The sequence below is a fragment of the Nannospalax galili genome, unplaced genomic scaffold, assembly GCF_000622305.1.
Source record: "Nannospalax galili isolate Female #2095 unplaced genomic scaffold, S.galili_v1.0 scaffold146, whole genome shotgun sequence".
Classification (NCBI taxonomy): domain Eukaryota; kingdom Metazoa; phylum Chordata; class Mammalia; order Rodentia; family Spalacidae; genus Nannospalax; species Nannospalax galili.
The window spans coordinates 4724823-4739664 of NW_008357929.1; the positions used below are offsets into that span (position 1 = coordinate 4724823).

Below are 14842 nucleotides of genomic sequence, written 5' to 3' on the forward strand. Positions count from 1 at the left end.
ATCCCTGCTTAATTGAGAATACTGAATGTGATGATTAATTCTTTTTGTTGTTAAGAATGTGGGTTCTTCACGAGAGAGCCATCAATCTCATTTTTGGTTCCTTCACAGAGAAAGCTAAGTAAAATGTACAGTAAGGGAACTATTTCATTAAAACTGCAAGACAGATCATGGAAGTTGGTTTTGGTTGTTTCCTGTAAAGCTCTGATCCAGCCTCTATTTTATTTTCCCTAGAAGTAGTATACAGATGCTTTATTTCAGCTAGGTAAAGGATTCCAGATATTTCAGTACTGAATAACCGAGCTTTTACTGACATTGAACTTGAGGACAGGCTAGTGTCCTCTTTGACATTTTTCTTTGCAACTCTACTGGACAGTCAGAGTGCTTTATCCTCTAAAATCTGCAGTCAGGACAACTGAAATGAATATATTTTTAATAACCTCAGACCAAGGAGAATAGCTTAATTTATTTCTCCCTATTCCCAGTTTTCTCACAGTCCACTTGAAAAACACAGCTGCTGGCTTTGTGTGTGCAGAAGACCGCTCTCCTCAAACAGAGAGGCGCAGAATGGATGTGGGGATCTCATTTGTTGGTTAACAATGTCTATGCATCTGCATTGAGCTGTTCTGCAGGTCTGAGTTGTCCCCAGCATAATTGGAATTCATCACAGCCAGTAAACATCTCTACAAGGAAAGGCATGGCCTGCTTGTTCTGTTTTTCAAGCAATCAGAGCCAGTCGTTCCATCCCGATGTATACTGGTCCTGAGGCTGTGGATAGCAACTAGCCCAGAGCTAGGTAGAGTCAGCGTGCAGCCCCTACAGGCCCATTCATTCCTAACAGCATCATCTTTACACACTTCCCTCCAGACCCCAGGAATTACAATGCAAATTTACCCAGGTCTAGGAAATACAGAAGCATTAGTACCAAACAGAGACTTCGAGAAATCTTTGGATGATTTGAGAATGAATCCAAGATTTGAATATGTCAAATGTGGCTACCAAATGAAAGTGGAAAGACAAAACTGCTACCAAAATGTCAGCCAGGTGTTGGATGAGTTCATAAATGCACCTGTATGTAAGATACAAATCAACTGCTACGGTTGGTTGGCCTTTGTTTCTGCTATTGGCACAGACCTAAGTCTATAGGTGAGCAAAACACAGACAAGAGAGCCTGGTGACTAAACACTGGGATTCTGAACCAGGGTGGTAAGTTAGAATGCTAGCCACTTAGTATACTGGAAGTTATTTGCTAGCTACTTACACTCCCCATGGCTTGGTTTCCTCATTGAAAAATTAAGGCCAAAATAACAAGGCAAAAAATAATGTCTACCTCATAGGGTCATTGTGAAGATTAGATGAGTTAATATTTATAAAGCTCTTATAACAGAATCTGGTGCTTAGGAAGCACTATATAAATATTTGACTAAATAAATCTTACACAAGCTCAGCCCACAGAAACACAACCAGAGCACAGGTGAAAGTAGAAAGTCTTAGGAACTGACTGAACAAAAATTTCCAATCATATGATCCAGCTGTGGCCACAGTAATCCTGGACGGGACCACCCACAGCCCATATTTCCCACCCAGCCTGAGGACAGGACGCCTATATGCTCACACACCAGGCTTTGCAAAAGCCTACACTTAGACCTGGAGAGTCAAATGCAAAGAGCTTGTGTTCCTTTCTACCATGCTGTCAGGGGTTGTGTTTCCTCTATCCTGCATGGAACCATCGAGTCGAAGGCCCACGGAAAGGCAAAGGGTTCACAGCATGAGTAAAACCGTCTCTGTTCTGCCTGGGCATGAATAGGCGGACACATCGACCTAAGGAGACATGTTCTAAAAAGTATTCATTTAGGATTCTTTTTCTTCTTTTTTTCTTCCTCTCTCCCTTTATACTTCCTTCGTGCTTCCCTCTATCCATCGTTTCCTTCTTTAAGTTTAAACATTCTCATTTCCATGCTAAAGCAAACTCATATTCATGAAAGCATTATTTGATCATTCAGTTATTTTCATTAGGCTGGGCACTGTTCTGGTTTGACCAAAATAGGCCAGCACTCTTGTCTTGCCCCAGGGGTGGGACATACCTCCAAGAAAAGATGCTGCCTGGATCTTTTTTTCAAGAAGTTTTCCTACAGAAACTCTCCAATCTTTAAGCTGAGTATCAGTGATTGAGCCCCGCATGTGGTAGGCATCCCCTTTTCTAGGTAGATAGCCGCTGGATGGGGAGAAAGACTTGAAGTCGCATCCCATAGGGGAGATTCATGAATATGGATATTGATTCAGGAGAAGAGGTGATGAAAGGGCCTTGACTGTTGTCCTCAAGGAGATGTTTGGAGTCCTGCAGAAGAGAGGGTATAGTCCCATGGGAGAGTCCGTTTGGGCCCCCATGAAAATCAGCTAAAACCGCATCCTAACAATAGACCAGATGCCTGCATGGACACTTATGTCCCAAGAGGAGGGGAACTGATGCCCTGAGGAAGGGCACTAAAAAAGCCTTGTAAATCCCTTTCTACCAAGAGATTTTACAAGATGAAGATGCTAAAACCAAGCATCCTGAAGAGGCCATTTTCAAAGGGCATTCTTCTAGGAATGGAAGATATAAGGAAAATGCATTTTCTTCCACCCCAGGGCAGCCTCTCTTACATACAGATGACCCTCCAGGTGCGCTGAGGTTAGAATGGGCCATAGAGGCCCATATTTCTACAATGTATTCCTCACATCCAAGCTAACAGACCAGAAGGGCCAAGGGACTCATTCAAGATCATGGAGACAGAAAGTGACAGAAGTAGTTTCCTATCTCTACTTCCAGGAAATGTTCCAAGGGAGGAAAAGAAAATGTCAGCCTCCTAAAGTGAAAGGAAAGAGCTTTGCTAGATGTCACTAGAGATGTCCCTCGAGGGCACACAGGCTGATGACTGGAGGGATGTCAAAGTCCTTTCTTGTACAGGGCAATGGTATCTGCTAACTGTTTCCTGTCATGTTTTAGAGGTGGGACAATGATTTGTACACAGGTTCATTAGGCTACTGAGCAAGAACCTCAAAGGGAATAAAAGTAAATCTCAATGTCCTCTGTTCCTCAGAAGTGGGGAAAGTTGTTTGAAGTCTGCCTCTGCACCCCTTTCCTCTGAAGGCCAGCAGGCTATCCTGCAGCTATGACTAATACATAGTAATTCTCAAAGCTAAATGAGAGCTGATAGATTCTAAAACCATAAGGAAATGAAACAAGAAAAGATAAAAGAAGAAAAAATTGGAGGGTGTCCCCAGAAGGAATTAAAAAGAGAGTTTGAAGGGAGTGGAGCATCATTCATTCTGTAGAGTTAGAGGTGGGCTATTCCCAATAAGTGAAGGAGCATAGAATCACAGAACACTTACAGGAATTGATCGTGTGTGTGTGTGTGTGTGTGTGTGTGTGTGTGTGTGTGTGTTACTGAGGATTCCACCTAGTGCTTCATGCATGCTAACCGAGTGTTCCGTCCGTACCCTTCTTTTTACTTTTTATTTTAAGGCAGGGTCTTGTTAAAGTTGTTTAAACTTACTCTGTAGCCCAGGCAGGCCTTGCATTTGTGATCTTCCTACCTCAGCCTTTGGAATAACTGAGATTATAGGCCTGACCCATCAGACCCAGCTAGTCAGTACATTTTTCTTGAGCCATTGCAGGGTTTTAAGTGAATTTAATTATTTTAATTTTATGTGCATGTATATAATGCACCTATGTCATGCAATGCCCAAGGAGGTCAGAAGAGGGCATCGGATCCCCTGGAACTGGAATTAGGACAGTTGTTAGCTAGCCACTGCGTGGGTGCTAGAAACCAAACCCAGGTCCTATGTAAGAGTAGTCAGTGTTATTAACTGCCAAGCCATCTCTCCAGCCCCTTAAGTGAATTTTTAAAAAGTAAAATAAAATTGATCTTTGGAAAGCTACTTTATTAAATAGAGGTGAACAATTGGTCATTAGCATGCCAATTGTCTACCTGGCCTGCTCAGAGGCAGTCTGTCCTTCTACATCGTAGATGTGCTCTGCACCCTCTTCTCAGTCTTGTCTGAGCTATTAATCTGTTCATTGCAGCTTTTTATCAGACAGAGAAAAGAAAAACAACTTCTCCCAGGTCTAGTTTGGATAAATTTTAAATTAGTGGCATCTACATGGATGCCATTTAATGAAGTTACAGCTGGACACAATCAAGGAGGAAAGCTGGAAGGAGAGGGGAAGGAATGACAACTTGCCAAAAGTAGTGACCAGGAATGAAAAGAAGGATAGATGGGAAAGCAGTGGCCGTGAAGGAGACCCCAAAGTAACAAGAAGAAACATCCTAATGATATGACTTTAAAGTGGAGCAGAAATGGGACAGTCTTTGCTCAAAGACCTTTTGCAAATGTTTGAGAGTGGGGAGGGGTGGGACTGGTATGGGCGTGGATCCTGGGTCTGAAGCTGGGTATGGATCACCTAAGCACAGAGAAGCTGTGCTAGTCCCCCACGCCTACAGGCCATCACTCCCAGCAAAAATGTAGGCAGATTTCTTCAGATGCAGTAAAAAGTCAGGGACAAGCTAGTTGTGGTGGTACACGCCTTTAATCCCCACACTCCAGAGGCAGAGGCAGGAGGATGTCTGTGAGATAGAGTCCAGCCTCGTCTACATAGTGAGTTCTAAGCCTACTGGGAGACCCTGTCTCAAAAAAAAAACAAATAAAAACCACAAAACAACAAACAAAACTCAGAGACAGCCAGCAAGAAGGCAGTGCTCTATATGTAGTCTTTCACCAGTTCTGAAGCAGTGACATCATCTGGACTGGCCTCCTGCCAATCACTTCGTGGAGGTGGCTTGATGTGACCCTTATTCACCCTCCAATAAAGCTGCCTGAACACTAGTGATGCAAATCTCTACCCTCTCTTGCTCAGATCTGACCCTGATTTTCCAAACTGGAAAAAATAATAATAAAAGCTTCCTGACAATTTCCTACTCTGCTACCCCACCCCCATCTGCCAAACCCCAGCAAAGGTCTTAGTTCTTAGTTTGAAAGGGATCTAGAAGGCAATTTCAGATGCCACTTAATTAACAGCTCCCCCCAAGGTCCAAGTTCCTCCCCAGGGAGCAGCTTGAGTGCAGGAAGAAGGAAGGGTGGAATCCCCACTTCCCGGAAGAGGACATTTGGCTAAGGGAACAACAATTACGTCCAGAGGACAGGTGTGCTGAGTAATGAGACTTTAATGCAGAAGCTAATGGGAACAGGACACGAGACAAAATGCCAGAAAAGCAAGGAATAATGAGTGTTTGTGACGGCTATGGAAAGCAACGACTCTTCTCCCAACATCAGGGCACAGGGCCAAGGTTCTGGCCACCCAGAGTCCCACTGGAGCTCCAGCTCCCAGAGGCCTGGAGACAGGGAAAGTGGTTTTGGACAAGGATGATCCAGGGATTATCCTGTTTCTCAGTTTAGGAAGGTACACGGCTGTAAGGGGAGCAAAGGAACTAGACAGTGCTCAGCAGAGCTGGGTTTCTGGAGGCTAGTGAAAAGGCTTCTACGTACCATCCAGCAGAGGAGAATCTCTGCTCAGGTACCCCTGCTGTGGGTTTGTAGACCAGGATGTGTCCTATGCTGGCTGCCACCCTGAGAAAACTGAGCTGGAGAACATAGCCAGCTGTGGTTGTTAGGATATCTCAGCCCTTCAGGTCTGAGGACTTCAGAAGGAAACAGACAGACATGGAGAAAAAGCAAGTTTTGAGTACACAGCAAGGAGGATGGGAGTAAGAAGATAAGACAGCACAAATGGACAAGGAGTTGACCGCAGCCCTTGTTATAAATGGAATGGGGGTCAGGGGAGACTATGATAAATGGAGCTGTTTGCCAGCTGCAGGTCTCAGTAATTAAAACCAGGGATGGCCTGAGGTCTATCCTCTCCCCAGACCACATCTTTCCTCCATTCCCCTAGCTCCTCTCACCTCTCTCAAGGGCTGTGACTCATGCAGAGTTGCCCAGGGCTTCTTCCAAAGCCGTGAAGAGTTTTGTGGTTCTTTTCTCCCTCAGTGACTAGCAAGGTGTAGTCTTCTTTCTTATATTTCTTTGTATGCCTTCATCATCTCAACAAACATCATCCATTCTTGAGACAAAGCCTTTTCACTGTCCTGGCACTTCTGTACCTTGCCATGCAGTCTAAGTGGGGTCACTATCCCTGGAAGAGGTCATTTAATCTCTTGGTCTTTTGTGGTGACAGCCTGTCCCAGGCACAAGCAGGGGAGACTGCCTTCTTGAGCGTTCTGAGTGTCACTGACTCCTTTAGTCAGGATGCTGGGAGACAGTTGACCTTCTAGACCCCAAAGGGATTCAGAGATGGGCAACAAACTGGTGGTGTGGCCTTGGGCAAGTCACTGTGTCTCTCTGAGTAGGTTTCCTCATCTGTAAAATGGGCCTCTAGATTCCAGGGGCTGAGGCAGGGAGAACAGCAGGACTATATATGGAAAGTGCTGAATAGGGCAAGCTAGACATGCCTGCTTGAGACCTCATCTAACAGAAGGCTTAGGGCCTCGTAGTGTTCTAGGGTTTCACAGATATGGAAGAGTGCAAGTTCTTAGGAGAAAGAGCTCCTTCCCTCTTGACATCATTCCTCAAGCCTATAGTGGGACAGACTCACTTAGGAATGTCCAAAACTGGCCTTCCTAGGCATTGAAGGAGCCTATGAAAGTGATACAAGTATCCAGGCCTTCACTGTCTCCTAACTCCTGATTGAGAATGGAAGAAAACCCCCAACTGAGGCCGCATATCCAAGGCTCTCCCCACCCACCCAGGCTGCACTGGGAGGCCCCCTGTCCTTTACCCTTAAACTTACTCTTGGTCTCAACCAATCCCATGAATATAAATGTTGGGGTATGGGAAAGTGGAGGTGATAAATGGGTGTTCTGAATCTATCAGCAGTGCTCATGACAGCCTCAGATTCATGGGTCTGTAAGAGTCTATGGCAGTCTGACTGAATACAGAGTTGCAGAGGCAGTGGCCCTCTGATGGAGAGAGGGTGGGGGACAGTGAACAGGGGCTCTGATCCCATGCTTTCTCTCTGCATGAATCCCAAGGAAACTGGGTCCCTTTACCCTCAGTATCAAAGCAGGAAGCTAAATCGAGAGATCTGTCTACTATTTTATGCAGAAATGTGGGACATTCTTTTTTTTTCACCGTTTTTGGATAGTTATCTGAAATGTTTGATGCAAATTCAACTCCTTCCTTTTGTCCTCTCTTCCAACTACCCCACAGCCTGCCCAACACACTGCTATCACGTGAAACTGATCTTTCTGCAGGGCAGCGGTTATCCTTCCATGTGAGGAGCTCCCATCCACATGGTCATGGTAGGTGCAGAGCCCACTTGCAGGGCTGCTGTTAATTGCTCAGTCCTTCCTTGGGACTCCTGCCTTTAGAGACAGGGGAGCTGCTTCTCAGGGCAGTTCTCATTAGTGGAAACACTTGCGATTCCCTCTCACCTTGTCCATTCATCAGCCTCACCCATGACTTATTACACTCCCTAGGAGGGTAAAAATACACTGTGATTACAGAAAGCCAAAACAACAGGCCATAGATGCTCAAAGTACTTCCAAGAGAGGTACCATGGAGACATTTTTCTAAAAAAGAATCAGCATGTGGCCTCCCAAGGTGCTTGGAAAGACAATTCATTAATAGACACTCCAGTCCTTTCAAAGGGATGATCAGGCACATCTCATGCAAAGCCCCCCAGTTTCATGTCACACAGATTCAGCTTGTATAAAGCTAAGAAAGGAAACAACTGACGTGAGGAATTGTGTTCTTGTGTCTCACAGAGCTATCTTACATATGCAGAAGCCATCCTGGAGGGTGACCCTGGAGCCACACACACACACACACACACACACACACACACACACACACACGGGGCCACACACACACACACACACACACACACACACACACACACACACAAGACCATAGAGGACTGGAGGCCCCAGACTCTGGCAAGGCTGGACCTCACTGATGCTGTAAGTCTCAGAAAGTCTCTTCAATTTCCAGGTGAAATAGGAAGCATCCATAGCCACATTTTTAATTGCAGACTTCTGCCCACAGTGTTATTCAGCAATTCCTCGCTGCTCTGGACCAAACTTCTTTAGCATGTGCTATATTTTCCTTTTTCAACAGTCTGCATTACTCACAACTTATTAAAGGATTACGCTTAGATCTGGTTATTGCCCTTTAGAAAAGAATGGGAAGAAACTGCACAAAAGACCAGGGATGATCAAGGAAATCATTTTGGTAAATGGAAACACTGAGCCAGGTAAGGTACAAGAGCTAGATACAGAGGAGGAAGAGAAAGAAGGCTGTCACTCTCATCTGCAAGTGTCTGAAAGTTATTGCTGATGGCTAGGACTCAAGCATAAAGTAAGGCAGACTAGGCTTTTACTGAGAATAAGCTTGAACCTAGGTCTAGGACATGGGAGCTGAAGCTTTTAGTCCAAGTTCATTCACCTAGTAGCTGGGGAACTTGGTACTGTGACCTAGGCTCTGGTGATTTCAGGTACCCAGGCTCCTTCACATAGAATTAGGGAGTTGGACCAAATGACTTGCCTATGGGAATAAGCCCATGATTTTCAAATGGATGGCAAAATAACAGAGTATGCTAGTCTGCCTTTTCACAAGACTTTGGTTTTACTTGTAGAAAAAGAAAAGAATTGAATTAGCAATCTACCCTGATTTTAAAATAAGCATACTAGAGGTTGAAGGCCAAGGATCTGAGACCCTTGAAGGATTTGCTGCTAACTCCCCTCCCATCCAGCCCTCTTTTTCTCTAACATCTGCCAACACAAACAGTACAAATATGAGGTTAGAAATGTGACTCAGGGAAAATAATGAGTTGGAGCTTCTGAAGGTAGAGAAAAGGGGGAAATCACAACAGGAAGTATTTTCATAATGAATGTAGCTTAGGCTAGCATAATAACACCATAGCCCCCTCAGGCCAACTGGAGACATCTTAGACATCCATAAAGTCAAACCATAATTCTGTGGTTTCACGAGATAGATATTGTCAGGGAACAGGACCAAGAATGTGAAACAATGGAATGCACTTGAATCTGTGATGGTTTCAAACATAGGTTGTCAGGACTTCAAATGAACAAAACCAATGCAGGAAAGAAGAAAGGTAGCCAGGCACTCACTCCAACATGCAACATGCAGTAGGTAGGGGCCTTCCCTGGCTAAAGAAAGAAGCTAGAAAGTTAAGACCTGAAATACAAGCCTGTCAGGCCTGAATAAGTCAGCCAGCGGAGCTAGAGAGAGAAAGTTCCTTTTGGTACTGTTCCCTTTTATTCCAGATCTGTAGGCGTGTCTATCTGGGACTGGTGAACTGACCTCTTTCACTCAGCACTTTTTAGCTGTCTTAACCACTGCTTTCTGCACAACTGATTTGAATCAACGCGAGTCAATGCAATCTCTCACTGAAATCAGTTGGAAACAATGACTTTATCTTTAGACTTTATCTTCTACTAGTGTCTTAGCAGTCTAGAACTGTAAGCACTCCAGATCTTAGCAACAGATTCCTTGAAATGAATGTGCTCTGAGTCTTGGGATGGGGAAGCAGATGTGCAGGTCTTCCGAGCTTGGGGCATGGCAGAAAAGGAACGTGAAAGCAGTAAGTGACAAGATCGAGGATGGTTAAGGTCTCAGGACTATTGAAAAGTATTTGCATGGCTGCACTTCTAAAGCAAGAAAGAGCCGGTCATGGTGGCGTGTGTCTTTAATCCCAGCCCTTGGGAGGCAGAGGCACATGGTTCTGTGCAAGATTGAGGCCACCCTGGTTCACATCGTGACGTCCAGGTGGGCTGTGACTAGGAAGACCCTGTCAAAAAACAATCAACAACAACAAAAAAAAACTAAAGCAAGAAAGAAACCAGTGAACCTGTGTGTCAAAGACAGAATGCTTTATAAGTGTTCTCTTTATAGTCTGAGCCATTTCCTGCCTACTCAGAGTGAGCGTGATGACCCAAAGAATCCACGCATATTCAAGAATCCCTGTTAGAGGGTCTGGCCAATGCGACTTTGTCCCATTGGTGGTAGTCATCAAACTTTTCACCCAATCACTTTCTCACTCTTCCTATCTTCTTTCTATCTTCCTGTTGACCTGCCCCTAAACCCGCTTCCATAATCCTCCTGTAATTTCTCAGCTCTTCCTACATGGATTTTTAAAACTTGAAGTAAAAGATAAACATAAGATCTTCAGTCCAAGGCAAGATTTTTTTTTTAATCCCTTTCTTTGCAAACAGCTGTATCAGAAGTTAAAAACAAGTTGACTCTGTTTACATCAATTCATTACAAGTAGTCAACAGTACTTCAGAAAATGGAGTGTTTGAGGGGATTTGACAAGTTGTCCCTAGGTACCTGAGAAGAGTTCTTCACTAACTCAACTCTGGAGTGGTCCTGTTATGACAGTGTTGTGACTGGAAGGGAAAACAACTCTCTGGGTTTGTAATTGATTTCTGGAGGGAGAAAAAGGTAGAACAAGGTCTTCCCTGGCCTACCCCATAAATATGCAGGTTAATTCAGAGATGTACTTTGCTGATGAGTTGCCTCCTAAACACATATCCCTTTTCCTAATGGCATCCACTCAGGCTCTGCTTCCCTGAGCAACCTCCCCTGAGCACTTTCCCATCTTCCCCTGCCCACCTTCCTTCATTCTCCAAACCCTGTACAGGCACCTCTGACTTCACCAACTGTGTCTACAGCATCTTAATAGCTTCCTGACCCATCTGTTAATTAGCCATTTTTTAAAAAAAGCTACACAGTTCCTCCTTAGAGCAATTCTCATAGCTAAGACATTAATGAATCAACTCATGGTGAGGAGGAGGAACAGGTTTGGATATAAGACAGCTAAGGGCAGAAGAGAATGTCAAAAGGTCCAGCCTCCTCAACTAGCTGCTGAGCACAGCCTGCACCCCTGGAGCCATTCTATGAGCAGATAGCTTCAGGTAACCACTGCAGAACCCATTCAGGAAGTGACAGTCGGCATGCAGACTGTCAGCTCCAGCTCCAGCCTGGGCAGTTCTAAAACGGGGCAAGTAAAGAATGGAATGTAGAAATGGGGTTCAGTCAGGAAGGTGAGACATCCCTATACAGAACTAGTATCTCTTTTTTCACCCCCAGTTCCAACTAGCTAATGGGGTGTGTTCGCATCACTCCCACGTGCATCTCTGCTGGAATCAGCAGGCAGTTGGTTGTTCCCCTCCAAACACTAACTTCTGGTGCAGAATCATGCTCGCAAGGGCTAATCACTTCTGGAAAAGGTGAAATCTGTTCTTCCCTGCAGGAGAAGGAAAGAGCAGGCAGAGGGCTACCCAGCCTGGGAACACCAAGGCAGAGCAGATGGTCAATCCCTCCTCTTAAGCCTTCTCAAGCTCCTGCAGTATCCCTTTGCAATGAGGCCATTCTCACTGAAACTCCCTCAGACTCTGAACAGTTTGCCCAAAGGAGGGATTCTAATCTGCATGCCTTCAGGGAGGCCCACATATTAGAACAGTTCTAGTCTCCTTTTCAGTAAGGATGTCTTGACTGCATTATTTCAAAGAGTTTGCAACTGAAAGCACATGCCACCTCCCCACTAGACCTCTGACATTGAACATTCTTATGTCTCCCCACTTTCCCTAGGAAAAACTCATTACGGTGTGAGTATGTATTTCCTCCATCACTGTGCTCTCTGCCCTACCTTGCCTCTCCAACAAGACAGCCTGCACTAACCCCCCCAGGAACAGAGACAAGCAGTGGCTTCTGGGGTTGAGTAGAATGAGATGAGCCCCACACTCCCACCCAGGGATACATGTCAGGGTGATGTGAGCACTCACCTGGCACACTTGGAAGAGGTTCAGGTGGGATGCTGCCTTACCAGAGTTACCTAGAACTGAACAAGAAGTTCCCTGACCTGCCCAAGGTCACTCATGGAGTGTCACAGATAAGCTCTCATCTCCTACCTCCTGTCTCCTCTTCCCCCCACCACACATATACTGACAAGCATTGTCCCCTATCCAAGCAGCACTGGTATGGAGGTTCCCAAAGCACTGATCAGGCGAGACTGCAGCTGCTGGGAGGGATGCTGTGAACTGAATGAAATCAGAGGGTGAACTTGAGGGAGAAATATCACATATTTACATAATGGTCTAAGGCCTGAAATTCAGCTCCCTTCTCATAGTTAAAGCTCCTCTTCTCCCACCCCAGAGAGAAACTGACCCAATGGTGTCACTGTAATTACCCCAGTGTGGGATTAGAAGTGTCTGTGATGAAGAAGGGACAAACATCAAGAACAGTGGTTTCTCCTGAATCACATACCAATGTCCATATTCAAAGATGCCTAATCCCAGAATCTGAGGTCACAACTATATTATCATGGGGAACAAACTGTATGAGACAGCAAGGGCAGGGCAGGGGACAGCGTCCTCTAAAAGTACAGACAAAATGGCCCAGAGAAGAAAGTCCAAGAAAGGTGTGAGAATCAACCAAAAAGAGGCAAGAGCCACAGCAAGTTTGATGAGACAGGAGGAGAAAGGAGAGATAAGCCTCAGTCCTGGGGCAAAGGTGGGTAGCTGAGAAGGAACCGTGCTTCAGCAATTCAGCACCCATGCAATTCCTTCTCTGCTTTTCAAGCTGAGTCAAGAGAGAATTCTCTGCCAGACCAGACTCAATGGAAGTGGAGTGGTGCTCGTGTTTTGTTCACAGTCCCCCTGTCTTCTGTACTGAGAGTAGGGACTGACCACAGACCATTGCTCACAATTCCAGCCCAAGCCAGAAGGGATGCTGAGTAAGAGTGGCTAGAGGAAGAGGGTAGGGACCAGCTCAGGTGATGAGAGGTTATAGAGGGATACTCCCTCTGGAATCATCCCAATTCTAGCACTTGAGTTTGAAACTGCACATTAACCGAATTTGTCAATAAAATCTGACAGGGAGGATCATCTTTTCCAACACCCACACTATCAAAGGGTGTGGGGGTGGTGATCAGCTTTCAGCATGCCTGGAAATTTCTGCCTGTCTCCTCTTTTCACCAAGGCACATGCAATTAATGTCCACAGCAAGAAGGGGATGAGGTTTCCAAGCTATGAGGATAATAAGCAGGATGCAAAAATGAGCAAAGTGTAGATGTGCTGAGGAAGACCTGGTGGGCTAACTCAAGCACTAGACAGGGGGTTAGCCTGGAAACTAGGGCAGTGCCCACTCCTGTGCTAGGAATGGAAGTTTTTCCTGGCATAGGGCTTTGAGGTGAGCCACATCAAACCATTCATCTTCATGTGGGCACTGGAAGCTGAGCTGACTTTGCATCCCCTGGGTGTGAAGATCCTAAAGGAGAAGCTGGGTTCCCGCTGTCCCTTTCGCTTTAACTTTCCAAAGATCACCCTGGAAGCCAGTGACAGGGGGCGGGGGGCGTGGGGTAATCAGAATGGAACTATGAACCACCATGTTTTAAGCTTCTGGTGTAAGTTTTGGGAAGGGTCTTTACCATGTGTGCAGTAAAAGATGCGCAACCAGGCTGAACACAGTAAGAACTATTAACTCAGAGAGTTCTGCCTACAGGCTTGAAAGAACAAGTCCTCAGCAGGAAAGATAAGCATCCCACTCTAAGACACACCATCTGTGCTTGGTCAACAGGAAATGAGAAACCTTTTTTCCTTAGTCCCAGCAGAGGCAGCCAACCTTCTCATCCTTAATACCTGGGGACATCCCAGCTCATACTAACCCACTTGCTACTCTTTTCAGTGAGGTTTCAGTGAGGTTCCACACTAGCTGGTTCCTCATATCAAGGTGCCACTCTGGTTTGACTGAAAAAAAAAAAAAAAATCTAAGTGTGGTCAACACACCATAAAAACAGAACCCTGGGTCTCCTCTGGGGATTAGAGAATTGGTCTAATTATAGAAGTCCACCAATTCTCATTTTGCCTTGCAAATCCCTGGAACTCCGAAGCATGCCTTCCTGGTGTTTAAGGAATGGAGGAGAGTTACAAGATTTATTGCACGTAAAAGAAACGATGGTGGAAGTGACTTAGGGAGACGAGACGTGTGTAGTGTGCGTGAAGAGGACACAGAACGCCTATTAAGAGGGGTGGAGACCCGGGGAGACACGGGCAGGCACCGAGCAACGCCTCTCACCTGTGGATGTTCATCTCTCGTGGAGGGCGGTGGGCCTTGTCATAGGAGACCTTGGCGAAGACGCCCGCCACGATGACGAAGGCGATCACCCCGCAGGTGATGTAGACGGTGAAGTTGGTCTTGTCCTTCTCCGGGTCGTACTTGTTCTCGGGCCCCGGAGACACTACCTTGGTACTGGGCGTCTGTACCCACACGGGGCTCTGGTAGTTGGTGCACTGGCGCTGGTCCAGCTTCTCGTGGCGCTTCTTACAGCAGAAGCGGTAGTAGCAGGTGCCGCAGCAGTACAGGTAGCCGCTCTCGCTGTTGTTACACTCGAACTCCTTGTCGTACTGGCCGCTCACGTCGTAGTAGCCCCAGCAAGTCTCGTAAGTGACAGTCGCGCTGGCCGCCGCCGCCGCCGCCGCCGCCGCGGACTGTGCCCGCCGGCTCCCCGCCTCCGGGACTCCGGATGCCCGGGCGGTGCCATTCAGCTCGCGGCCGCCCCGGGCCAGGGCGCCCCCGGATTTGCGGCCCCCGACGGCAGCGTTGCCGGCGCTCAGGGTCCGGTTGGCGGCGCGACCGCGGGCAGCGTCAGCGCCGGGCAGCAGGTGCAGGGACTGGAGAGAGAGCAGCAGCAGCAGCAGCAGCAGGAGGCGCCGCAGCGCCATGGCGAGGCTGGGCGGGAGGGCGCGGGGAGGCTCGGGCGACAGGCCGCTACCCCGGAGGGCGGGCGGGC

At 46.6% G+C, this 14842-nt stretch overlaps 1 protein-coding gene across 3 annotated transcripts in view; it reads right to left on the minus strand.

Annotated features, from left to right (window-relative positions):
* Shisa6 (shisa family member 6) overlaps positions 1–14804 on the minus strand; it is a 312383-nt gene extending 297579 nt beyond the window's left edge. For all 3 annotated transcript variants that reach the window (XM_008855703.3, XM_008855702.3, XM_029557622.1), the window contains exon 1: positions 14128–14804. In XM_008855703.3, coding sequence (XP_008853925.1) covers positions 14128–14774 — 647 coding nt within the window. In that variant the 5' untranslated portion in view covers positions 14775–14804. The remainder of the gene's footprint in view (positions 1–14127) is intronic.
* Between the last annotated feature and the right edge of the window lie 38 nt (positions 14805–14842).